The sequence below is a fragment of the Carettochelys insculpta genome, chromosome 18 (assembly GCF_033958435.1).
Source record: "Carettochelys insculpta isolate YL-2023 chromosome 18, ASM3395843v1, whole genome shotgun sequence".
In the NCBI taxonomy this organism is placed as follows: Eukaryota; Metazoa; Chordata; order Testudines; family Carettochelyidae; genus Carettochelys; species Carettochelys insculpta.
Genome location: NC_134154.1, coordinates 29052091 through 29079182, shown reverse-complemented (window position 1 = coordinate 29079182; position 27092 = coordinate 29052091). Strand labels below are relative to the sequence as shown.

Genomic DNA, 27092 nt, shown 5'->3' with positions numbered 1-27092 from the left:
AGAGCCAGGAACAGAGTTCAGGAGCCCTGACTCCTAGTCAGTTGCTCCCTTCAGGTGGCAGAATTCATCAGGCTAACAACTGCATCTATGTCAAATGGATTTGTATCTCTTGCTTCCTCTCCCCATCCCCACTTCAAACCTCCCTTGAGAAGAGCACCTTAAAAAAGGTGTGTCATGTACCTTCCTCCCCAGCCCCCTTGGCGCAGCAAATCTCTGCATCTGCAATCACTGACTTGTGTGTACTTTCACTTCCCTGCAGAAGTCCCACAATCCTTGGTGTGTGAAAATGGCTCTTGAAAAAAAAGGAACTGTTCAGATTGGGTTCACTGGAAGGGTCTGGATGGTACCAGCAACTTGACAACTCTACAGGGGCCTGCGTGAAAATCTTTGCCTCGCCCCCGGCCTCAAGTGTCACTGCTGCCCTCGCTTCAGCAAAATGGCCCCTGAGCCCAGGAGGGCACTGCATTCATGCTCCTAAAAGGCCCCCCAGCTGTAACCTCAGCTACCTCTTCACCCTGTGCCTCAGCCTGTCCAGCCAGGCAAGCTGGGTGAAAGCCGAAATAAGATGCTGTATCCGGCAGACACCCCAGAGTTAGAAAGTGGCCACAAAGGGTTTGGACTAGGGAACAGGAACACGGCAATGTTTAATTATAGCAGTGTTATGCTGACTTTTTTTTGGGGGGGGGGTGGGGGGGCAGGGGCACATTGTTGCCACATTACTTACTCCTGGCGTGGTCATCACACAGTCCCATCTCCAGGTGGTCCATCAGAGACAATAGCTGGACATCACTCTAGTGTTCTCCAGCGTTCCTGCTGATTTTTTCCATCCGTGAGTGGAATAAATTTTATGTGCGCCACCAACACAGCTCTGGGCGGCTGTAGGTGCTCTGGTAATCAGCTAGGCAGCATTTTACTCTCTCCTGGGCAGTCCTCAGCTATTTTCAAATAGAGCATCTACACACAACAGAGCTTATTTCAAAATAGAGCCATTGGATTCACCATGTCATTTTAAATTAGGCTCTAATTTCCTGTCTACATATCCCCTATTTTGAAATAGGTAAACCTCAGTCCATGAGGAATAGTACCTATTTTGAAATGAGCCAACCACTATTTCAATATTATTTTTGAAATAACGTAGCTGTATAGCCATACCCTTAGTGCACAAGTGTTGGAGTGCAGCCACCAGGCCAGGCCTCAGCCAACAATTTTTCCTGAAAACTCCCCAGTCTGCCCTGGTAGGAAAATCTAGGGGGAAAAAACCCTCATATATACAACTGTGCTGCAACATCCCTAATTCCTCATCTCACTCTGAGGCAACTGGGTTAGAAAGAACCCCAACTGGGCACATATACTCTATACTAACAGCCACTGAGAACCATGAAGGTAACCAGTTTGGCACAGCTTGTGCCTGGCAGAGCAGGAGTTTGTGTAGGAACAACATTATGCTCCAGGAAAGCGAGCTCCATGGCATATGCTGGACAGTTCTGCACACTGAATGCATTTACATGATACAGGTTGTAGACCATCAGCTTTTAGTACAACAGCAAAGAAACAGAACTCCTGGAATCCTCCTTGAAATATGTGCTCATTTTATTTGAAGCAGTTGGACTGGGATTTCTCAGGCCTCCTTCCATGCAGTGAGTTATGCTAAGAATACATCCTCCTCTCTGTGAGGACACGCAGGCTGGCGCAACACCTTTCAAATCAGGGAGCTTCGAAAGTCTCTCCTGTCCCCCTCCCAGAATAAAATACACAAAACATTCTTCTTTGAAAAACCTTGCCACTGGCATGGAACACAATAAATTGTTTAATCAGATTCCCTAGCCCACTGTATGCTCAGCTGTCCTGTGCTTGTCTTTGATTTGGCCATTCTTTGGTTTAAAAATCAACTGTCAGTATCTGTAACGTTGCCAAATAATGGCTTTAACACAGTGTTTAAACCAGGTAACCAGTTTATTCTATTCTCATAAGGCCGTATCTCGTGGTTACCCATTACAGTGAGAAATGGTACACACACTGTGATGAGGCTATGCAACCCAGGAGAGTTAGGGGATACGTCTGACCTGCAGATTTATATTTAAAATGGCGAAAGGATGGATGACCGCTATTCAGCGGTTACCTGAGGGAAATGGATGGTACCGCAACAGAATAAGGCACAGTAAGAGCTACGTGGTTGCTTTAACTAAACTAACTAGTTCAACATGTGTAACATGCTAGCCTAATTCACCAGGTCAGATGACCACCTGCACTTTCCCTCCTCGTTTCAAATCTGGGGGATGGGGAGTTAATGCAGACACTGGAAGAATTCCCAGGAATTCCAATGGGATATGGAAGGGAGCACAGACTAAAGAAGAAATGGAAAATTCAACTGTCCCTTTTTGTTACCTTATTAGAACTTGGGCTGTTTAATGGATACTGCACCAACAACTATGTTAACAGCAGTAAACTTGGTGTACTCACCACAAATAAAATGAAAGACAGGTTGCAATGTATGGCTCCCTGGAATCCCTTACCATGCTCCAAGAATTATTTCATAACCACTTCTACTAAACATGTCCATGGCAGAGGAATCAGGAGGTTCTCCTGCGATTTTCTAGTGGCTAGTCAGTGTGAATGTTTCCCCAAAATACACAGTTGTACCTTGTTCATTAAAAAGAAGATTTTTCTTATGCTGGCAGATAGTTGGCAACAATAAATACAAAAATATTTCTCTTTCAGGCTATTATACATAATTTGATTTCTACTCTTAAGCCCATTCCTTTAAGTGAAATGGGTTTCAATGTTTTACGACTGTGAACTAGGTTTACAATAAATTATCTTACATTCAGTCATACAGTGCAGCTGGGGCTCACCCTACCTGCTTTGCGCTGGAGACAAGGATCCTGAGGTGAATTTCAATTGAATTTAAATCCCACAAAATGCCACTGTAATGGCTTTGGTTGTCCGGGGCAAACTCTGTGTCCATAGAAAAGTTATTTTTACGGTAGAAAATGTGACACTGGCATTGTTTATCTAGAGACAGCAGCAGAGTCTAAGGCTTCTTTGCAAGGGCCAAAGCCACGTAGGAAAGCAGACATTTGGTCTCAATGGAGGGTTTCTCTCTGTGTGCTTCCTTATCTACAGTGATTGCTCCTGGCACCCTCACTTGTGGCCTCTCCGTCAAGAAGTGGGGGGATTATCCAAGGTAGATAAGAGATGAGCGATCTGGGCCCTCTGTGCCTGGGTGAGGTTCTGAGTCATGTGAATCATGCAGTCCAGGACCACCTCTGGGTTTGCTTGAACTAGGCTGCAGCGGACACAAGAAAGAAAGCAAGAGGGTGGCATCATTCCATTGCTGGCAGAGAGCTGGGCCCTGTATGCGACACACAGGATGACAGTTTCCGCTCTCAGGATCTCACAACCTAAGCAAGAACTATCCTGCTCCTCCTGCACACTGCGGTCTGATGAAGTGATCTGTCACGGCTCATTTAGACTTTGGACGACTCAGGTCCATTTAGCTGAGCAACACCCAATTCCACCCTTCCACCCCCCCAGGGGAGAGGCAAGAGCAAGCCATTTACTCACCTCCGGATATGTCTGAGGGCGTAATCCCGTTTCAGATATTTGATATTTTCTTGAATGGCTGATTGGGAACCCTCTTCTGCTTGCAAGTGTTTCTCCAGCCATTCCACCACCACCTGGTTATTGTCCCAGAGATAGCCCTAGGAACAAGAACAAGAGCATCTTCACATGCTCACGGGAGAGGACTTTGCAGTGCAGGATTACTCCCCATCCCACTGTCCAACACAGTTTTAGAATATCCCAGGACCGAGAGGCTATTCCTCATGCCAGCAGACCTTACCTTCATCTATCTTTTAAGGCCAGCACAGAGCCACAAAACTAAAGCTGGTATGCAAACAATGCAACACCATTTGCATAGTGGGAGGATATGCAATGTATTATTTGCCTAATTCCCCTCCCTCTCCAAAGATTTCCTCCCCTCATCTCATCTCTGCCTCTTCCCGCCTAGGGTTACATGCTCCACCGTCCCTCTCCCCGCTCAGGAAGTAAAACTGGAGCTAAATACAGATCCCAGAAGTATCTGATGAAGCGGGTCTTTCACCACGAAAGCTTATGCTCCACAATATCTGTTAGTCTATAAGGTGCCACAGGACTTCTTGTCTGTATCTGCAAAAACAACACAATTACCCATCTGATACTTGTCATCCCAGAAGTATGTCACTAGACAGCCCCTCCTCCCCTCACTCCACAGATTACTCTGTTTTGGGGAAGGCAGACAGGCGTTAGCCCATGTAACAGCCTTCATAGCTAATTCCAAATTAATTGAACTGGAGGAGTAAAACTCTGTGAGATTGTACTCAACTCTGAACATCCTTGAGACTTACATTTAATGTATCTCATGTTCTCTTCACCTACTAATTCCATCATTTCATCAGGAACTTCTGGTTGCTTCATTCAACTTATTCTGAAGCTCATGCAGTTTACTGCGTAGGGTTCTCTTCTTTCCCTGGATGGTCAGTGGCTCTATTTCTCTTAGTATTGGCCCCATTATTTCATCAGAGACAGAAATCAGACTTACAGGGTTCTAAACAGCCACAATCGCCTATTACTTGATAAAGTTTAAGTCATGTCCTAGGATGTTTATTTGAAGACAAACAAACAAAAAATACATTAAAGAGCCTGAAAGTACAGACTAGAAATCTCTTCTTTCCCTACGGAGAGATGCTGCTTCAGGATAAAAAGATCAACCCTGTGATTTTCTGGGGGAGGGGCTACATTAAGTTTGATAAGGGGTACATCGGAAGAGGTAGCAGTTTGATTTCTGGGGCCACTCACCATAGCAGAAACGTTAGGCTGAAGCTATGGAATAGCAATTCCAATCACCTGTTTTGACCAAAGTCTGGAAGTAAACTGAGCGGATGCACACAGTGGGAAGCACGGCAGGCTGCCGCTAGACTACTAAACAGGAGCGATGGCCTTGCAATAGCCGAGATAACGAGATACCTTCACGGTTCCTTCTGTCTCCATGAACCAGCGGCGCAGCATGGACTGGATGTGGATGTGGCTGAGTTCGCTGTCTGCATTCAGAATCTCCGTTTTCACCACCTCCTCCAAGAGGAGGCGCCGCAGACGCCAGTATAAGAACGTGCGAGCGCTCTTCCACTCAAGGATATCCTGGGGTGTCAGAGGGAAGAAAATTCGAAATGCAGTCTTAAATAAAATACAAATACAGGGAGGTACACATCCTGAAGAGACCCTGAGCGATCACTGCGGCCATCCCCTGCCCTCATGAGAGGACCAAGCACCCTCTATTTGCCTGAGACCTCTAAATGGCCTCCTCAAGGACTGAACTCACAACTCCAGGTTTACAAGGCCAGTACTCAAACCACTGAGTTATCCCTCCCCCCGCCCCAGGAAATGCTTACAGGATGGTGGGGCGGAGGAAAGAGCTGAAGTTCTGTGTATTGGTACGTGCTGTTTGTCTGGAACTAATGTTTGGGCGTTGCTGCATGTAACCTTGCAGTGTTCCTCTCCGGGGAGAATCCCCATTGCAATTGCCCCCTGCTATCAGATAGATTGCTCTTCTCAAAAAGAGCAGCAGAAGTGGAAGTAAAACCTCTGCTCTTCAAACCCTACAATGACAGCAAGACTACCTTCAGCTCTGACCAGAATTCCCGTCCATACAGCATGCTAACGGAGCCAGATAATGGAGCCAAGGGAGTTCCACGGGGGTACAGTACAGTTCACTTGTGGGGACTGAGGCCTCGGACAGCAATACCAACTCAGAAGCATTCATACGGCCATGTCCTGCAGCAGCAATAGGTGCTTCCTTGCTCCTGCTCATGCCGTGACAGGACAGGGTCTCACCTCGCATCAGCCCTGGCACTGCTCTCTGCTGTAGTGGGATCTTCCTCTTCAAAATACCCTGACCATGTTTTCTAAAGGCAAATCACCAGAGTTGTTGCAGCACCCCAGTATCAACCCAATAAAAGCTGAAATCAAAGCACTGTCGCTTAACTGCAATAACACCCTTCTCCTGCATTCTTCCCGGCGTGTCGTGAAGGTCAGCAAATTGCACTGCCACCTGGTGGAAGATGGGTAACAGGTGCTCTTCCCGAGCTTTCAGCTGCTTCTCCAGCTCTCTGCGATCCTCTTCGAGGAGTTCTGGAGTATCTGTTATTCCAAGGAACCAAGCACATGTCAGTCTGGATTTGGGTTCATCTACCTATAAGCCAAGCAGTACAAACAGCAGCACATCTTAAATAAGGTACAACCTGGGGTTAAAAATTCTCCTTTAAACTAAAACCCATGGACTTCACTACTAGTGCCCTTCTGTGAGAGTCTGTTCATGGCACTCTAGAGGAAAATAAGGATGGTCTCTGTCCCAAGGTGTTTCCAAGCTAAAGCTATGGCTAAACAGACATGTGAGTTTTACATACTGCACCTTTATCGTTTCCTAAGGTCTCAGGAAAAAAAGAACTCACTGAGAACTACCATTCATGGAGCTGCTGATTGTTCAAGGAGTGCACATGTGAATGGTGTTAAAAGGCTCAAAGAACAGATACACAAGGCACTGTAGACATCACCCTCCTGCCCTACTTTGAGAGATTATTGTTAGCACCTACCGGCCCCAATCAACTTAGGCACTCTCCAAGAGTCATGGCTAGAGAGACCTCCACTGGCACCTCAGGGTCTCCCAGAGGGTTAACAGAACCATTACTTACCCATCTCCAGAGCCCACACCTCTTGTTTTAAGCTAGCAATGGGAACTGGAACAAAAGGGAAACAGATTCTCTTCTTACCCAGCTGTTCAACAAGTCCAGCACAGACTGAATCAATTCTTCTCATAGTCTTTGTCAGATCCTTCCTCCTGAATTTAATTTCCACTGTTCCTTCAGCTTCTAAAATGCCTCCCCTAGAAAGCATGGAAGTTTTGCAGTGTCATGCCTGGTACAGCAGAGAGATCCTTATGGGGACACTACATTTTGGAAAGGCTTTACCGCTTTTATGTTATTTTCAGCAGAAATTCTATTCTTCTTGTTACAGTAGAGAGGGTGTTTAAATTGAAAGATTAAGAGTTAGAAAATAAGACATCTATAAGGCTTTCCTTCCCCAGATCAGTGAGATTTCTGCAGTTTTCTCTTTCTAGCATTTTCTACTACTTGCTCCATATTCAACTGCTATCACCAAGTACTGGCTAAGAGAAGAGGACCATTAAAACAGTAAGTTTATTCAATTCAGCAACCTATATTGTTGGAGGACCAGTGTTATGTGCCGCATGAACACACCCGGCATATAACTGTTGGCTCATAATTTTGGCAGGTTAACAAATCTCAGGTGTTAACGAGACCCCCTGCAAATGAGTCTACAAATTCATAAAGAGACCACACAACAGGCTTGTACTTCCCCTGTTACATGCCTCCCTTTTTTTGGTGTAGCTTAGTTTTCTTCTCCACCCCTTGGGACTCTTGGTAAGATTCATAAGTTATGACAGCATCACTCAAATGCACAGACACGTGCCATGAAGAAGACATGCGCTTCACAAGCAAAGGAAAAGGAAGATCATATTTGCATAGACTCTCAGATTCCAAGGCCAGAAGGGACCACTGTCATCTGCTCTCCTACACAATGCAAGCCAGAGAAATGCCTGGCAGTAATTCCTAAAGCAAGCCTTTCTGAACAACACCCAAACCTGATTTAAAAAGGGTCAGGGATGGAGAATCCACTGCAACACTTCATAAATTTGTTCCAATGGTTAATTACTCTCGTTAAAATATATATGCCTGTACTTGTCTAGCTGCAACATCCAACCATTGGATGACTTCTACCTTTCTCTGCTAGACTGAGAGCTAGTTATTAAGCATTTGTTCCCCACAAAACTATTTACAGGATGGAATCAAATCGCCCTTTCACCTTCTCTTTGTTAAACTGAATAAATCGAGCTCCTTCCACCACCAGGTGGGTTTTCTAACCCTTAAGCCATTATTGTCATCTCATCTCTGAACCTTCTCCAGTTTACCATCTTGAAATGCAGACACCAGAACTGGACACGGTTCCAACTGTGGTCACACCCGGGCTGCCAAATGCAGAGGTAAAATAATTGCTCTATTTGTTCCCTAGATTTCCCCGTTTATGCATCCCAGGGTCACATCAGCCCTTTCGGCTACAGCATCACACTGAGACACTCACGTTCAGTTGATTTGGCCCCTTTTTAATCAGTCATTGCTTCCCCAATCCTATAAGTATGACCTGTGTGCTTTGTTCCCAGAGGTACATATTTACATTTAACTGTATTAAAAACACATATTGGCTTGCTTGCAGCTCACCCAGCAATCTAGATCACTCTGATCATTTTGGGCTCATCATCCTTGTCCAACTTTTAGAAAAATATGGAGGGACTCGCGAGAAAAGCAAGCCAAAAGCTATGGAAACTGCCCAGAATGACAGAGTTATAAGACAAAAAAAGCAGTCATGTCGCACTTTAAAGACTAACAAAATCCTTTATTAGGTGATGACCTTTTGTGGGACAGACCCACTTCTTCAGATCTGCAACCCTAACAGAACAGACTCCATACATAAAGCACAGAGGTCCAAACATTGTTATCAAGGCTGACAAATCAGAAAAATTGTTATCATTGTTGGCAAATCAGACAGAAGAGCAAGAGAAGGGGGCATGGGGTTGGGAAGTTTGTGTTAGACCAAACATCAAAGTATGTAAAAGAGTCCTTGTAATGGGTCAGGTAATTGCTGTCCCTGTTCAGACCACACGTTAATGTGTCGAATTTGAATATGAATGTTAGTTCCAGAACATTCCCTCTGTAGACGGTTGTTAGAGTCTCTCTTCTGTAGAACACAAACTCTCAGGTCTTTAACACAATGGCGCACTCCATTAACGTGCTGGCTGACAGGTTTGTGTATTTGGAGATTTTTGATGTCTGCTCTACGTCCATTCACTCTTTGGCGAAGAGCGTTTGCAGTCTGCCCTATATACATGGTGTGTGGGCATCGTTGGCACATGATGGCATCTATGACGTTAGCAGAGGAAAAGGCAAATGTGCCCGTAAATTCTGTGAATAACATGGTTAGGTTCAGTGATGGTATCTCCAGAATAGATACGTGGACAAAGTTGGCAACAGGTCTTGTTGCAAGGAAAAGTTCCAGGATTAGTAGTATTGTGGTATAGCCTATGGTTGCTAGTGAGAAGCCTCATAAGGTTGGGAGGTTGTCATTAGGCGGGAACAGGCCTGTCATCTAGGGCCTTCTGGAGTGTGGCATCATGATTTAGGATAGGTTGTAGGTCTTCAATGATATGTTGCAGTGGTTTGAGTTGGGGACTGTAGGTAATAACGAGTGGTTTTCTGTTGTTGTTTTTTTTGGGCCTATCTTGGAGTCGTTGGTTTCTGCGTGTTCATCTGGCCCTGTCATTTTTTTTTTTAAAACTTCTCCCGGTGGGTAATTAAGGTTTATGAATGTTTGGTAAAAATCTTCTAGTTTTTTGTCTCCGTCAGTAGAATCAGAGCAGATGCAATTGTATCTCAGGGCTTGTCTGTAAAGGATGGACCATGTGGTGTGTGCAGGATGGAAGCTAGAAGCATGTATGTAAGTGTAGTGGTCAGTAGGTTTCCAGTAGAGAGTGCTATGGATCTGGTCATCAGTGTTAAAAGGAAAATTTCAGAACAGGAGAGACATCCCACCCAGCCTGGCAAACCCTAAGAGATTACCTACCTGCTCTCCTTGTCTGCATAAAGCTCCATGTACACAGGGTTGATTGTTGGATCAATTACTACCCAGGACCCTCCTCTGAGTTCAGCATATGGGGGGATGTAGACAAGAACAGGCTGTTTAAATTGCCTGAGGCTATCGACAATGTAGGCACCAAACTTCAGCACCTGATCGTACATATCTGAAAACCAAGATATGTCATCAATCATTTCTGGTAACGTTTCCTGTTCAAGGGCGCTACAGGGACAAGATGGGGGTTGGCGGACGCATTCCGGAGAGCAGGGCCAGGTTTAATGTTTCATTCCCCGGCCCTCCTCTGGACCCCTGCAATTAGCTCCACTTGAATGTGCCAACCCATTCCAGGTGCCCCCCAGCTGAGGATGCTCAGAAGTTTGACTCTATGAAACCTGCTAGAGTGCTCACTTATGCATCCCAAAGCGACACCTTCCACCAGAAAACCAACCACAGACACCCCCAACTGCAACCGGACACCAACGCAGCCCTTGCACCCACTCCAGTCATCAGCCCCTGCAGCAGCACACGAGAGCTACCACAGGAGGGGAATTTCTCAGAGCAGCATCCTGGAGACGGCATGCTCTGCAGGACACCACTCCCAAGGGAATGGCGGTCCTGGAACTAGCAGCAATAAAGGCCACATGCTGAGCTTGCTCAGAATCCCCATACTCCATGGAGGTGCACGTGGAATCGTAATGCAAGCGTGCATATACCCTGGCTCTCCTCCAGGCTCCTGTTCAGGTAAGAGCTAATCACCTTTCATGCCACCAGAGAATCCCCTCCAGTTTGCAAAGATCAAGAGAGGGAGCCGCTCTCGGTCGAAGTCCCGTATAGCCTGGGCAGTTTTAAAAGCTGAATCCGGGAACCACACCTGCCCAGCCTGCTGGACTATCTGTAAGACAGCGAGCAGGAGGGTTCCGTTCAGATTAGCTCCCTCTTGACAAATGAGGCAGGTAGGTCAACACAGTGCAGTAGTTTGGGCCCACTGAGGGAGGAAACAGGCACACAGGGGCCTAATGCTCTGGCTGCCACCAAGGCTACTTCGGCTGCAGAGCCGCTTTGAAACACCATGGCAGCAATGCTGTGCGGCTCTGCATAACTTGGGGGGAGGGAGGGGAAGGCGGGCAGTGAGTGGCACTGGGCTATGCCCCACGCTCTTCACCCTTAACCCCACTCCTGCTGGGGGTGTGGAGCTGGGCTTCCCCTCCCCTCTTTCCCCAGGGCTGTCAGCCCCGCTGCAGTAGAGGGAAGGTTTAAAACCAATGAAGCGACAGTGGGTAGTTTATTCCACCAGCCTGAAAGAGGAGGAAGGATGCGAAACCAAAGCCAAGCAAAAGCATCATCCAGAGCAGAATTTTCTTCTAGCTTTGCTGTCCGAAGCACTGCGGACCTATGTACAGTGGCAATTCCCAATGGCTTCTCAACAAACCTTTGCTTCAGAATCCAGGTGGGCGGGGTCAGCTGGTATTGCCATCTCCACCGTCCGGGTTTCCACTGCTATCACTCCCAGGGGGATCCCTCCCAACCTGCAGAAGGACAGGGACGGAGGTCAGTTTCTAAAGCAGAGATGAATTTTCACTGCTATCTGGCTGAGACCAGATGAACTCATCAGCAAGTCTAGAGACTCTGGCTTTCCCCATGCTCAACAGAGCAACGGAGGGGGAATGCCACAGAACTGTTCCCAGGACGACCCTTCCCCCAGAAGGAGATGACACAGGTAGTTTAGTGTCATGCCCAATTTACCACTGACACGTGCACAGACGTCAGCAGGATTCTGTGTATCAAGGCAGAAAATGGCTTACTAAATGCGCCAATGGCAGCTGGTTGAGGGAAGGGCCGCGCTTAGTTGTTACCTTGCTCTGCCAACTACAACCGTCTGTGCCCAGGGCTGCATGATCTCCATGAAAGTGCCATGGTCAAAGAAGCCACTCTGCCAGGTTCCCTTAACAGCTGTCCAATCAAACAGAGTGCATAACTGCAAGGGTATCATCCTCACCAATTCACAATCAGCTCCCTGTGCACACACTGTACCCAAGTGCAGTAAAATTCTGCCTACATGGGACTGGGAGGATTTTACAGCAACAAGTACATGTAAGGTGGAGAGACAAAGAAGTCCTGTGGCACCTTATTGATTAACAGATTTATTGGAGCATAAGCTTTTGTGGGCAAAGACCCACTTCGTCAGCTGCATCGGAAAAAGCTGGTCTTTGCCCACGAAAGCTTATGCTCCAAAAAATCTGCTAGACTAAGGTGCCACAAGATTTCTCATTGTTTTTGCGGATACAGACTAATATGGTGACCCCTCTGATACATGTAGGATGGAGACACAAATAAAGAGTTTCTACGGAAAGCCTAGGTTAGAACTCCTTTACTTACTTGGGTGTGGTCTTCCTGCCAGCATCCACCTGGGATTGTAAGGTGCTTTGGAAGGGACAAAATCAATTTCTCTGTCAATGGGGTCACTTGTAGAAATCACAGGCACTGGGCTACGATTGTCCTATAAGAAGTAAATTCTCTAATCTAGTTTGATAAAACAACAATACAAATGTTATTCCCTTTACCCAATGAAAGGCTCCTTGGGCCATTACAGAAAAAGCATTAATCCCAAACTAAATTTTCTTGTGTATAATTATTCTTCTTTACAGACAATTATTTCACACGCCTGTCCACTAGTACATTAGATGGTAGCAGAAACACCTTCAGAAGAGCAACTACAGAAGCAATTTTCACACCTGGAACAGATTATAAAAAGCTGTTGTGTCCCTGGGTTTTTTCCAACAAGGTGTTACATTAAATAAACTGTCACAGCTGACACGCTGCTGTCCCGTTGGAACTACTCACCTTTGGCATATACGAAAGCCATTGTAAGATGGTGTAGACACCCTCAAAGTCATCTGGGACAGTCACATGGGAAACTCCATTATAATGCATAATCTGCACACCTCCGAGTTGGTTATTGGATGTGTAGACTTCACGCCCCAGGACCTAGTTCAAGTTATAAACAGAAATGATTATCACCTCCCAGAGTAAACTAGCTGTAGGTTGTGCCAGTGCAGACCTGTGTGTAGACACACTTGTTTTTGTTTAAAAGGTGGCTTATTTTAGTTTAAACCTATTCTCGACTGATTCAAGCTAAGCTTTGGTTTTTCAGAGTAAGAACATCTATACTGCAATGGGCTAAAATTAAACCAGAGTAACTTTAAACGTCAAAAAGTTCTTACACCTGCTGCACAGAAGCAGCTGACGGAGCAAGACACTAGGAATGCCTGCTCTGTTACTGACTTGCTCAGTGACCTTACCATGTCTCTCAATCTTTCTGTTGCAGGAAACACAGGGAAGTGGTTATGGATTAATGCGTTCAGAGCCCTTCAAACACTGTCAACCACATGTAGCTCCCTCACCAGTCTGTTTTACACCTAGTCCATGAATAACTCATCTGGTTTAAACCCCTATCCCATACAGAACAGCGGGGGTGTTTCTGCATGCAATGTAAAACACTCATTAAGGAATTCTGCTGGTGGAAGACGGAGATGCTACAAAGAAGGGGGACAACTCAGCAGAAAGGACAATGAAGGGGGAAAATAAAGCGATGGGTGGAACCAAACTCCTCATTACCTTATTCAAAGCACTGGCTCCAGTGAGGATGATGTGGGAATTCTCCACCTGTATCACTCGCTGTCCCAGCCTCACAAGGTAAGCGCCAATTCCCACAGCACGGCAGGTCACCTAGGACACACAGACAGGGATGGGAAGAACTGCTGAAGAAAAAGGGTTACGTAATCATTAGGAAGAATCAGCAGAACGGCACGTTCTTTTCTACCAATGGGGAAGATAAATAATGAAATGACTGCTATTAGTTTGTCTTAGCTAATTTGATACACCATTCCCACAAACCATCATGACTGAATGAAGAAGGCACTCAGACTGCATACAATTGGCTTGTTGACTCACTCAGGTTTCAAGTTGCCATCCCACAAGGGGTAGTTCTGCTCAATACTCTAACGAATGCAGCATACTGCTGGGGCTCTAGACCACAAATCTTATGCATTTCACAACGTTAGCATATTTCATCTGAACATCCATGGCTAAGCTAGTTCAAGGGCATTGCACAAATATTTGGCTCCACATCATTTGGCCAAAGCTGAGCTCATCCTGTGTGGCTTTAAAAGCAAATACCATAGGCAGGGCCCTACCAGATCATGATCCATTTGTATCAATTTTAAAAAAAAAAAAAATCACACATTTCATGATTTCAGCTATTTCAATGTGAAATTTCATGGTGTTGTAATTGTTGGTGGTCCTGACCCATAATGGAGTGGTGTGGGGAAGGGCTGCGGTACTGCTGTCCTTACTTCTGCATTGCTGCAGGACTGTGGCAGCCGCTGGCCAGGAGACCGGCTGTGAAGGCAGAACCACCATCAACAGCAGCGCATGAGTAAGGCTGGCTTGGTACGGTATGGCTAGCAGTACTTCAGCACTGCTGTCTGCAGAGCTGGCAACCTCAGTCAGCAACTGCCATGCCCCGTCTTCCCAGCTCTGGAAGGAATGCAGAACCTCCCTACAATAATCTTATGAGCCAGCCCTACCCCACAACACTGCAAGTCCTTTTGGGCCAGGACAGCCAGTTTCAGAAACACGGGTCTCTCCACGAAATCTGTAGAGCACGGGGTTTAAAAAAACACCACCACCACCACCACCCCCGCCACACACACACACAAAAAAGACCAGATTTCACGGTCCATGACACATTTTGACGGCTGTTAATTTGGTAGGGCCCTAGGCACAGACACTTCATGCGCTAGGTAAGAGTGAAAGAGAACAGCTCATAAAATTAGCAAACGACTCCAAAAGCCATACCATGCTAATGGTCACAATTTCATCATAAGCAACAGAGGACTCCCCGGCAATGGTACCAGATGCTCTCAGGTTCTCCACTCCAAACCCTTCATCTTTACCAATGATATCAGTTAGGACATACCTGTGGGGAAGCCAAAGAGACAACACAGGGCTGGAGAAGACAACAGAACATGCAAGTTTTCACAAAGTACTTGCAGTTAAGGATTGGGACTCAGACCCAAGAGACACCATGTGACCCACTGTGAGGCGCTTTGCCTCTCTAAGATTTAGTTTCTTCATCTGCAAAAGGAGATGATACTTTCACTGCCTTACCAGGGCGTAACGGGGATAAGTCTAAACATTTCACAGGTCCAAGACACCAGATCAATGCAGCCTGCTCTGTGCCCTACTATACAGCAAGTTCAGCATGCTGGCCTGGTGGGAAATGTACACCTCCAGCTTGCAGTGTAGACATATGCAGTGATTTGAACAAAAAACACTCACCTGGATTCTCCTCCTTCCTCTACATGCTCACAGCGCACTGAGTTTATAGAGCTGATCCTGGTGTAATCCTGTGGTGTCAGGTAGAGGTATTTGAACCCCTTCAAGTAAAGTGGGAAAGAATTAGTGGAAGAAGCTGCCTGAGCAGCTATTACAGACCTTGTTTCCAACAGGCGTTTGCTACTCACAAAAACTAAAGTCTGTTAGGAGACAAGCATGAGCAGCTTGTAGGAGAACTTTTATTGATGGGTAGTTTAAAAATCTAAGAGTCCATATGGAAGCTCGTCATGTATTTTGCCAATTTAAGCCTATAAAGCTCACAGTAATAGATTCATTTTATAACGTGTACACACCACACACTTTTATATCTATATACCAACACACTACATGTAACACACCCTGGTACAGCATCACTAAATGGCAATAATATGTATGCCCACTGGTGGCTATGAGAATAAACAGAAGCCCTTAAATTTCATGCACTAAAATTTTGAAAATAGAAATTACTTAGGGACTGTAAGTCTTAATCTCCCCTTCACTTTCGATGACCTAAGCACCTTAAAACTTAGGCACCTAGCTCACCTCTGGACGAAAGTTTCTTCAGTCCTTTGGGGATTTTTGAAAATGCTGCCCAATGTTATTTCAACTGTAGGCACCCCAGGGCTTCAAGAAAAGAGTAACCCTAGCTTTAGGCCATGCACAGAACGACAAACCTTGTCCCACATGCACACAACTGACTGTCAGCCACCCGCAGACCAGCCCAACTTAAGTGAGCCTCTGCAATCAATCCATGGACTCTCAGGCTGCCCCCTCTGCTGTAGTCGGCTTTGAAAGGGGCATTTTTGCACCATCATCTACTTTCCTGGTCCACTAATTGGGTTCAATGGAGACTGCAGAGAGGGGCAGGAGGGAGATGCTGTAGTCCAAGGGTGGCAGCCAGCAGACAGGATGTAGATCGGAGGTACATGGACATGGAGGGAACTGTTCATGAGCAGAGCCTTGCAGTCGGACTTGTGTATTAACCCCTTATGAAACCACATTTAATCTCTCAGCTGCTGTTGCATCCTTAGCACAACCCTTCTGATTCCCAAATTGTGTCTTTTGCCGAGAAAGGTTCCCACCCTAGTCATAATTAGACACACACGCCTACCTTGCAGAGATCGGTGGGATCCACCCAGGCTACCTGGAACATGTGCTTTATTTCCTCTGCAAAGCCGATCCGTGCTCCACTGTTTGCTGCAATGTAGATCTGTGGAATGCCTTCTGAGCGGGCCAGCTGTGAAGCTCGCAGGAAGAGCAAATCCTCCTTGGGTCCAAAAGAGCCAATCTTGTAGGTGATGTCATTGCTGATAACGACAATTTCTCGGCCGTTGGGATACTCAGAGGTCTTCAGTTTCATTCTGAAAGCAACCATTCCAATCTGCACAATGGGACAGAAAAAACACAAGGACAAGTTCCTTGAGAGGCAGCAAACACAAGTTAAAGGCTACACTCTGTCACAGGCTTGGCGTGCGCGGGCACACGCACGCACACCCTTTCTATTTCCAACCACATTCTTCAAACTTTAGAACATATATCAGGTTGATGTGCTCAACCTGAAGAACTTCAGGTTCCTGATAAAATAACTACAACGTCTGGAAAACAGAGTCAGTTGCAGCACAGATACGATTCCCTTGCTGGAGTAAAGGCTGAAATTTTACTGGCAAAGCCACCCATATTTTCTTTTGCCACCATTTATGCAATGCCATTCATTCCTGCAAGATGCATTGCGCAACAAGCTGCAAAGCATCTTGCAGGTCAAGAGGAAGGGCTCCACTTGAAAGTCAAACTAAAAAAGCCATGGTCATGGGCAGAGCCTGTAAAACTGTCCTCCCACCTACTAACTAGCCTAAGGACTCAGGCTGAGAAATGCCTGTGTCACTTCACAACTGGGAATTAAAGGAACAAACCATTGTGCCTCATTTACCGGGACTATACATACTTGTAACACATCAACCAGCTCACTACATAATGGGTGTGATAGAAGTGCAACTTACATCTCTTCCCTTCATTATTCTGTAACTAATCTCTCCCACTGGCTCCACTCCTCTCTCTTTTCCTTCCTATAACAGATCAGGATGAATCTTTTTCTGTGTCTTCCTTGGCATCTGATTCCTTCTCCATCCCCATCTCTCTTCCCCCTCCCCCACACCTCACCCTCATATTCTGTCTTTCCCACTCCCCTAACACACTGCCCCAGCTCCACACTCTCCCCCCCGACCTGCTCCCTACTCATTTTGCTATTACCTCATTTCCTCCAGGTATCCTGTTCATCTCCACCAGCTGGCCCTGGGAATCCAACACTAACTCAGTGTAGGTTAGAACATCTTCCGGATGCCACTCTGTAGAGCCCCATAGTTTGAAGAGTGCCTGCAAAGGAACCAGCCGAGACAGTTCACAAACACAACCACGAGAACCAGAAAGCACACGCTGAAGCACTTCAAAGGCTACTGCTGAACTGTAAAGGAGCATCCGCTTACTGATATTCTAATATATTTAAATAAAGAGGGGACAAGCACAGCTGACAACACAGCTCAGGTTGGCACTGCCTCACTGAAGTCAACAGAGTTGTATCAATTTACATCAGCTGAGGGTTTGCTTAGAAAACACTTTATATAAAGGAATCTATATTTCTGCTAGTGGGGGTGGTCCATATGGTTCATCCCTCGCTCCCTTCCTTCTCCTTCCCCCACCAGGACAGAGAAGACAAAGACGAAAACAGTACAACTGGCTATTCAGCAGGACTTACCTGCCTGAACATTTCTGGGAAGTCGTACACATAGGTCGTGCCTAGCGACTGTGCCTGGAAGCGCTTGGACTGGAGCAAGTCCTTGGTAATGTAGGGTGTGTTAATCAGCATCCCATGCTGTGGCCCTTGCTTATTGCCATAGGCGTGAAACATAATCTAAAGGGAAGATAGGAGAGTCAGTTCCCCTCTCACAGATGATTTGCTCGTCACTAAGTTACTGCACAACCCCTGAAAGGTGAGGTGTGGAGGGTTGTTCAGAGACATTAGATCTTTAATACATAATGACTGCCCCGCACAATCAGGGATAACAGACTGGATTCAACATAAAATAATGTATCCTGATTGGTGGGGAAGTCACAAATCATCTTGTAATGAATCAAAAGTATCTGTGTGCACCATTGCCTTCTGCTGCTTGGAATCACAATTGTCTAATTATGGCTACATCTAGAGACTGCAGGCTCTTGTTGGGAGCCCGGAGGTCTGCTGACAGAAGTCTGCCATTCCAGGATCCTTCAGCTGACATCCCAGTCATCCTCATTCCATGACGAAGAAGAAGGGTGTTGGCAGAGGGGGTTTTCCCTGACATCTGACCCCAGGTGGATGGGTGAAATGTCAGGAAAGCCTCTCCCGGCAGAACTGTCAGAAGGAGATACACAAATGCTCTGTGCAACTTGCGTATCTTCTGCCGACAATTCTCAGCAATCTAGATATTGCCCATGTGTCATAAGCTCTATACTGCTCAGAGGTGACAGCAATTCCACACTCCTTTAAATGGTGCTTTTCGAGCAGGAGAGTCAGGCTCTGTTCCAGGCATTCCAAGGAGCTATAGTGAGAGTGCAGCTCAGCACCAACTGTGCCCCCAGACTTGTTACCATATTTTCAGGAATTGTAACACCTTGAGTGGCAGCTCCCAGGCCCTGGATGAGAATCCAGCCCTAAAAGGGTGCAGAACTCTCTGGATGCTACCACAATTGTATTTGCTCAACTACGGTAACAAGCTCAGCGGCAAGGAAAGCCTGGTGAGAGCCAGTCAGAGCAGAGGAAAACCTTTTCAGGCTTCAAAAAAACAAACAAACAAACAAAAAAAACATTCTGCACCAGCTCCAGTGTCAGTCACGCACATTTCCAGTCTGGGGATCATTCACTTCTTTGTAGAGACTAATATCCAAGTAGTAGCCAGACTCATTGGTCAGGAAGAGGCGGATTGGAGTGGCTTTGCTGACAGGCGTCAAACGGATGTTGATCTTCACTTCAGCCTGCAGGACTCGAAGTTTCCACAACCTGCTGCCATAGCGCATCACGATGGAGCGGACAGCTTCCTCGATCTAAAGACACAGAAACCAGGACAGACGGACACTCTTCCCTGTAGCAGGGGAATCTCAAATTGTTTGGTTCAGACAGGCCTCTGTGCCTCATGACTACCGCTGTCAGGGGAATTTTGCATCATTGTGCAATGCAGAATTTGGCCACAATTAATATTGTGCCTGCAGAATTTCCTACCCCCACCACTCTCAACTGGGCTGCAGTGCAGTTGGCTGCCACTGGGAGCTGCTGGACCTAGCAGAGATCAGCTTGCAAAGAAAAGACAACGCTGCAGGAAGAGGAAGGGAGCTGGAAAGAGAGAACAGCGCACAAAACTCCACGCAAGTCTGGGTCCCAGCATCAGGCTGTTTCTCCTGCTGGATCCCTGGGAGAGGGAGGTGAGCTTTGGGACAGTAGGGCCCTGCAGCTGGCCTGTGGGCTGTCCGTGGTGTGAATGGCTGGGCCAGAGGGGAGCATGGCTGAACTTGGGGCATGTGTGAGGGGGTTAGTGTCTGGCCCTGGCTCAGCTCTGAGGGGAGGGGGCAGAGAAGCAGGAAAACTGGGTTGTCACAGGCGTTTCTTTGACTCTGCTGCAGGAGGAAGGGAGAAAGAGAGTGGGAGTGTGTGTGTGTGTGTGTGCGTGCGCGAGACACACTGGCTGACAAGTATCATGAATCAGAGAGGTAGCCGTGTTCGTTGCTGTTACAGATCCAGACTAAGGGTCCTGTCGCACCTTACAGACTAACAGAAAAGTTTTGAGCATGAGCTTTCCTGAGCAAAGACTCCCTGCACCAGCATCTGATGAAGTGAGTCTCTGCTCACGAAAGCTCATGCTCAAAACTTTTCTGTTAGTCTATAAGGTGCCACAGAACCCTTCGTTGCTGTTAAGTATCATGAAATAACTTTCCAAGATAATTGAAACGAGCATGATTTCACAGTGTTATCCTGACAAACAACATTTGCAGAGTTTTACAGAACTTTTTGGCCCAGAATTCCCCCAGAACAAGCACATTCTAGGCCCTAACACAGCACAAGTCTAAGACCAAGAGTACCTTTCCCCTGTCCTGCCCCTTGCAAGATTTCACACAGTGTACCAACCAGAAATCTCTAGACTCCCACTCCTCCCCTGGCCCTGCACAGTCACCTCCCTGCTCTGATCTTCACTGGCACCACAACACCCACACAGCCCTCTCCCGCTGAAACCAACAAGGGGCTGCCAGACACGTTGGCCTGCCAGGAACAGAGCTGCTTGTGTAGAACAAGGCTGTGGAATCTCAGGCCCTGGAGGTAAAGACCCAGGTTAGAAAAACACCGGTGAGACATGATCAAGCTAACATATAATCCTGCCTTAGAGCAGGGGCACTGGACTAGACAAGCTCTCAAGGTCCCATCCACCTCTGCACTTCTGCCAGAGGTGGTGCATAGGAGTGCAAGGGGTGGGGAAGGTGTCACAAGCACCCCCGCCCCACTCACCATCAGGCACCACACCACTTGTAGTGAGTGTGGGGTGGTCTGACTTCTGCCCAGGAGCAACATGGCCCTAGAGCAGCGTGAGCATCCTAGCTTGCATTGCTCTTGGGCCATGCCACTCAGGGGCAAAGGGGGGAACTGCCCCTCCCCCAGTCGCCAGGGGAGGGGCAGAGCAGGGAACAGCCCCCACCCCAGAGTCCCTGCACCAGTCACCTACATTTCTAGGACTCCCTCCCTTCTGCTGATCTCCTGCCACCCTAGAGATCCTGACACCAGCATGCAGACACTCGGTACCACTTTCACCAACCATTACATATGCAAATTCCTGAAGGTCTCAGTGTTACGTACTGATTAAGTCCTACGTTAGCAATCTCAGCATCTTCACAGCACGTAGCCGGCGCATGCAGTTAGAACAGGAGGCAAAGCACCCAACGCTGCAGCTACATGGAGGCGCTGGGAGTCTGAGCCCTTCTGCTAATGGAGTGGAACGGGAGGTGGAGGGAGAAGGGAAGAGCAACAGAAGGGTCACAACTTGGGAGGGACAGGAGAAGTTTCTTTCCCCAACTCCTGCTTCTACTGCCTCACATCCTCCTGTGAAACCTCCCCAGACAAGACAGGACAATACACGGCTGTTCCGGTTTCAGCACTCACTCAGAGCATTATTTGTATTGCCACAGTGCTCGGCAGCCCTCGTCATGAACCAAGACCGTGGAATGCTAGAGGCTCTACAGACAGACCAAAGAGGTAAGTGCTGCCCTGGAAAGCCTAACAGCTAGGCAATGACTTGTCCTGTCCTTGGATGAAGCCCACCTTGTATGGATCCATGACGACAGTAGGCACAAAGTTGAGAAAGATGTGGTTGCAGTCAGTGCGGACGATGGTGTTGCTGAAGGCCACTTCCAACTCATCCATCGCTTCCAGGAGTAACCGTTCCCCCTCGTTCTGCAGATATTCAAAGGAGGCCTCCTGGAACAGGGCACAAGGCAGCAAGTGAGCTGGGAATGGACAGTCAGCTGCAATATAGCCACAGGTAAGACAGAAACTTGCCCCTCCTGGAATCAGGCTAGATGGGTGAAGCACAGTCCTAGTCTCCATCTGTGATAACTGCGATCTCCATGTACCAGCCTCTTATGTTACAGACTCCTTCATGGACACAAAACTGGGCAGGTATTTGTGAGTTCCTGGCAGGCTGGTGCTCACATTGGCAAAGTTTGGGTATGCCCCGAAGAAAAAGTGCCTCACCTTCATATCCTAGATTGCTGTCCTCAAAGCCAGAGGAATACAACAGCAAGGAAATCACAGTTTTGCCCCCTGGGTGTTTCTGAATACTGTACATTAATGCATCAGCAGTTTTGTGGAGGAAAAGGTGGTCTCAGAGAAAACCCCTCTCCACCAGGTGACTGGATGATTTCAAACCCAGACCCCTCTGGTTGTGGCCAGATGACTGGGATTGGGGTAAGGTACTAGTGTGGGGCCGTGTGGGGGGGGTCCAATCCCCACCTCAGCCATGGATGGTCTGTCAGCCCAGCCAACTCCTTTCAATCTCTGTGCTCATGCTCCACAGTGGACAGAGTGAGGATAAATTCATCAGTGTCTGTGAGATGGACACCATGGAGATGGGGGGAATGGAAAATGTCAAGGCTGGCCAGTGGGCTCACTACCCCACTTAGCCAGCCAACACGTCTGCATCTCAGAGCCATCCTCGCAGCTGGTCCCCAGCTTGGCAGCCACAGCAGACTGTCTAGGATTGAGTGGCACACATCTATTCAGAGAGGTACAAATAGACCCCAGGCCAAGCACCCCTACATATCAGTCCTCCCGAGAACTGCACAGGTCTGAAAAAGGTGACAAAACCCCAGTGTGCAATTTGATTGACTGCATAAGGGATGCAAAATCCTTTTACCTTAGTGATGAGATCAGAGTGTCTTATAATGGCTCGAATGAAAAACCTGTAGTCAGTCACTTCGGTGCCCTCGTCCACTTTGGCAGCTCCGAGATACAGGTGCATCCTGTGGTTGGCACAGGGGATAGCAGTCAGGTCAAAGTTACGCATCCGATTCAGCTCCAGCTGGAAGGCCAAGGCTGGCTCCAAGTGCCGATAAATCCGGTCTTCTGCAAACTGAGCACACCCCCAAGAAGAGAGCAAACGTCTGTTTGATAGGAGATAATTCCAGTGATTTCTAGAAAATTACTTAAGAGACGCCAGACAGACTCAGACACACGCAGAGCCTTACCTCATCTCTTGCTCTAAATGTGAAAAACTTTGGAAATTCTTTCTACAAGAGGGAAAATGTGCATGTTAACAAAATTAACTCAGTGATGGCATTAAATGCAGACAGGCGACTCAAGCAATTCTCACCCACACTAGCAAAAAGGGCACTGAAGACACAGGACGGTGACGTTATCCTCAAAAGAGAAAGCAGCTTGTAACCCCTTTTGTTTTCAATCCACCCACCTCATCACAAAGCTGAACTGACAAAACAGCATAAGTAGTACAACACGAAAGATGTGTTAAATCAGTTGTCACAGAGCCTAAGAATCTGCTTATCACCATCCACAGCAGTTTCTTTGGTTGTCCTTATTTTATCCCTCTAACACATACAACTCATGTTTGTAACATGCTTGTGGCCTCCAGCAATTGCTTATTAACCTTTAAAAATGACATTGACAGCACATTTAAAAGTGTGGCGAAAATGAAACTGCCACTCAAAGCCCCCACTCTGCTCACCTGCTGCACAATTAAAAATGTGATCCTTCGCAGGCCACAGTCAACAAGGACGTTTTTCTGCAGGAAAACAGGAGACAAGCATCATGTCACCAGCAAAGCCTTCATGTTCCAAAGGGCATTTTAAATCACCACCCGCAGACAGAGAGACATGAACGCTGCCCACGGGAGCACCACGCTCTGCCTGCCAGGAGGCCTGAAGCGGCAGCGGCGGTACATCAGGGGAGTCCACTACGCCGGAGCTGCCCTTCAAGTTTACAAGATGAACAACATGAGGCACAAGACCTTGGACTGAGCAAAGGTTCTGAAGACTGGCACCAGTTGCTCGTCCTCCAGATGGCCAGCCCATTGGATAGCTATGTTTAGGATGTGGATGGGCTCCTCGTGGAAGTTCTGAAAACAAGACAGTGTAATCAGTCCCAGGAGGGCTCATGCCGCAACGCTGGAAGGACCTGACCCAACATCAGCCTCACCTTACTGTCCTCTTCTTCATAGAGAGTCAGTCGTGCCTCGCTGAACAGGGGCCTCTCTGAGGGCAGGTCAGCAAAGCAGGAGATCACTTCATCGAAATTCCTGGCAGAATCCAACAAGGGCATGGCAGGCAAGTGAGCGCTTGCACTGAACTAGAGGAGTCCTTGCATACGACCCATGTGATACAAAACCCGAGAGCCTCCAGCTCCCACGACTGTCCCCCAAGGACCAGCACTGAGCAGAGGTAGGGGCCCCATCAGCAGCGAAGGAAAAAGTGGCCTGTGTCTCAAGGGCTGTGTCTACACGTGCTCCAAACTTCGAAATGGCCACGCAAATGGCCATTTCGAAGTTTACTAATGAAGCGCTGAAATGCATATTCAGCACTTCATTAGAACGCGGGCTGCCACGGCGCTTCAAAATTGACGCAGCTCATCCAGACGGGGCTCGTCCAGACGGGGCTCCTTTTCGAAAGGACTCCGGCTACTTCGAAGTTCCCTTATTCCTATGAGCTCATGGGAATAAGGGGACTTCGAAGTAGCTGGAGTCCTTTCGAAAAGGAGCCCCGTCTGGACGAGCCGCGCGGCGGCGAGCCGCGTCAATTTCGAAGCACCGCGGCAGCCCGCATTCTAATGAAGCGCTGAATATGCATTTCAGCGCTTCATTAGTAAACTTCGAAATGGCCATTTGCGTGGCCATTTCGAAGTTTGGGGCACGTGTAGACACGGCCAAGGAGATACAAGCTCAGCCCCACAGACTCTCTGTGTGGCCTTAGAAAGTCAATTCCCTAAACTACCCTGCTCCAAAGCTCACAAAGATGCGAGGAAAAAACCCATTAAATGAGAGGCTCTTCAGTCCCATGGTGATAAGGGCCATAAGGACCTAATTGAGATGGTGGCGGGGGCGGGGGGCTAGGGAACCTCCAAGCCTGATCAAGCCTTCTGCTTCATTTGAACCAGCCACAGCAGGTCTCTGTAATGCTGCCCAGAGCCCCTGAGCCTTGGCTACTCCTGCAGGGCTGGATCGCGGGCTGTCTCACCCTGCTGTGGGAGAGAAGTCCTGACCCACGATGCCTCCCTCTGACAGGGCTGGAGCACAAGCCCCAGGTGGCTGAAATGGGGCAAGCCTTGGCACCCCAAGTCGAGCACGAGTGAGGCTTCGCTTCTCACTTGGGAGCAAGGGTTCTTTTGTTCAGTTGGGTGTTTGTTTTTTTTTTTCTTTTTCTTTTTACTTATTGATAGCCCCCGACTTTTCTGTGGGTCAGTGCTCCTGACTGAAAAAAGTTGCCCACCCTTGAGCTAAATGCAGACATGGCAGCACCGCCCCTCACGCCCTGAAGAGTAACACGCTACATTCCCTTAGCAAGCATTTCCATGAATTAAAGAAAGCAGCCTTCTGACTATGTGAATCATCATCTCCCCCGTCACGCACGTGGGTGGGTAACACTGGAAACATCTTCTCCAGCTGCCTGAGGCTGAGCTTTGGCAAGATCCTTTGTACTCAGGCCATTTCTTAATGGTCAGACTGAAGACTGGGATTAAACAAAACACTCGCTCCTTTTGCTGTGGTATAACGGAGGTGATGTTTGGCTAATGCTATGTCTTCTATTCCGTACCTCGTAAAATCTTCAAATCTGTTGAAGGCAACCATGGCTCCCATCCTCTGACACAGAGGAGAAAAGCCGCTGTCCATGAACAGCTCCGTGCTGTGCCTGGCTAAGTCTGGGCTCGACACGCTGATTGGGAGAGACATTCTGTTCAAAGAACAAGAGGGGCCAGGGATGGAGGAGACGCACGTGTGATGCAGAGTTGTGAAGGAAGAGCCTACCTAGAAGTCATGCTCATTAAAAAAAAGATGGAGAATTACCTCTATAAAACCCCTGCTCTCTCCCCCCACATGAACACAGTACTGAGGTGTCTGAGGAATCCCAGCCCTACTACCTCCTCGGCCACCAGTGTCTTGTTACGGTTTCCTTTTCTTGGCCCAGTCCAGACATAGTGACAACTATTTAGTGAACACAATTTGTTTAAAACCTCTATCAGCTCAAGCTCATTGCAACAACACTGTTTGACAGGCCCCAGGATTTCTGTGGAGAGCTGGTTTAGGGGCAGTGGGACGGGGTGTGCTGAAATGTGTTTCCAGTTTATTCAACTGCTGGGTGATGTTTTCACTGGTTGGGACTTTAACTCCCATGAGTTGCCTAGAGTACGCTTCTCTGTTATTTTCTTTTAAAATCAAAAGAAGGATCTACCCAGCTCCTGTATATCTGAAAATGTGCTTGTCATGGAGAGCTATATACCGCTAACAAGAGCGAACAGAGGCACACGCAAAAATCCTTTCTGCACAGTCACACAGCTCAGCTCTGGAGCAGAATGCAAGGCACTGCACTGAAATACTTCCATTGGCAGAGCCAATGGTGGCCGCAGCTGAGCCCCACAACCTCCTGAGGAGTTGCACTGGCAGGTACCCAACTTCCTCTGCTGTTTCACTGACAGCTCAGTGACCCAGTTTCTCCACTGGAGACACATAACCAACATGACAGGAACAAGTTGGGATTTTAACTTGGCTTGGGCTCACCCGCTATGCACAGTATTGTTCTGCCCATGCTTTCCTGGCCAGTTGATTCTTGTGATAAATAATACAGTAAATCCTTGAGTTACGTGGGGGTTGCAGTCTAGCAACCCCCACATAACTCAGATTTTCATGCAAGTTGAGGGGAGATGGGAACCAGGCTGCCACATGAGCCTGCAGGAGCCAGGAAACTAACCAGTCCACCAGGGCTGGTCAGTTTCCTGGCTCAGAGAGTGGCAGGGAGCTGGGAATCAGGGGGCAGCCCGGTTCCAGTTTCCCTGCCATTTGTGGGACTGGGAAGCTGACCAGCTCATGGCTGGTCAGTTTCCTGGGTCCCACAAGCAGAGGAAAGGGGAACCAAGCAGCACCCTCATCTGGTGCTGCCAGTGGGGGCTGGGCTGCGGGGTCTCTCCCCACCCCCAAACGCCCCAGCCTGGTTCTGATGGTCAGGCACTACCCAGCCAGCTTCCAGCCAGTCCTCCACCAAGTAATGTTTAAAACAGTGTTAGCCTCAGCCTTCTAAAAATTCCCCACAATCCTGCTCCTACCGACTAAGCCCCAACACCCTCTGGAGGAAGAGAGAGGCCTTGCCACACCCAGCACGGAGCAGACAAGAGGTACTCCAAGGAGGATAGAGTGGCTGCCACTGGGACAGCCAATCAGGGACTGGCATGCCACTATAAAAGAAGGTGC

The 27092-nt window shown here is 47.8% G+C and overlaps 1 protein-coding gene across 10 annotated transcripts in view; it reads right to left on the bottom strand.

Moving 5' to 3' along the window:
- Positions 1-972: 972 nt before the first annotated feature.
- Positions 973-27092, bottom strand: part of ACACB (acetyl-CoA carboxylase beta) — a 61277-nt gene continuing 35157 nt past the window's right edge. For 4 of the 10 annotated variants that reach the window (XM_075012662.1, XM_075012665.1, XM_075012664.1 and 1 more), the window contains 25 exons: positions 25444-25581; positions 23834-23933; positions 23646-23753; positions 23364-23420; positions 22870-22911; positions 22539-22754; positions 21446-21601; positions 18985-19188; positions 17864-18019; positions 17362-17484; positions 16226-16495; positions 15079-15176; positions 14596-14716; positions 13354-13464; positions 12580-12723; positions 12115-12235; positions 11592-11688; positions 11168-11264; positions 10495-10630; positions 9727-9904; positions 6804-6916; positions 6020-6174; positions 5005-5175; positions 3565-3701; positions 973-3286 (listed from right to left, as the gene is read on the bottom strand). In XM_075012662.1, the coding sequence (XP_074868763.1) occupies positions 3160-3286; positions 3565-3701; positions 5005-5175; positions 6020-6174; positions 6804-6916; positions 9727-9904; positions 10495-10630; positions 11168-11264; positions 11592-11688; positions 12115-12235; positions 12580-12723; positions 13354-13464; positions 14596-14716; positions 15079-15176; positions 16226-16495; positions 17362-17484; positions 17864-18019; positions 18985-19188; positions 21446-21601; positions 22539-22754; positions 22870-22911; positions 23364-23420; positions 23646-23753; positions 23834-23933; positions 25444-25581 (3376 nt within the window). In that variant the 3' untranslated portion in view covers positions 973-3159. Of the gene's footprint in view, positions 3287-3564; positions 3702-5004; positions 5176-6019; positions 6175-6803; positions 6917-8487; positions 9069-9726; positions 9905-10494; positions 10631-11167; positions 11265-11591; positions 11689-12114; positions 12259-12579; positions 12724-13353; positions 13465-14595; positions 14717-15078; positions 15177-16225; positions 16496-17361; positions 17485-17863; positions 18020-18984; positions 19189-21445; positions 21602-22538; positions 22755-22869; positions 22912-23363; positions 23421-23645; positions 23754-23833; positions 23934-25443; positions 25582-27092 lie in introns of those variants that run through there. The other 6 variants (XM_075012663.1, XM_075012667.1, XM_075012668.1 and 3 more) reach the window with 6 other exon arrangements.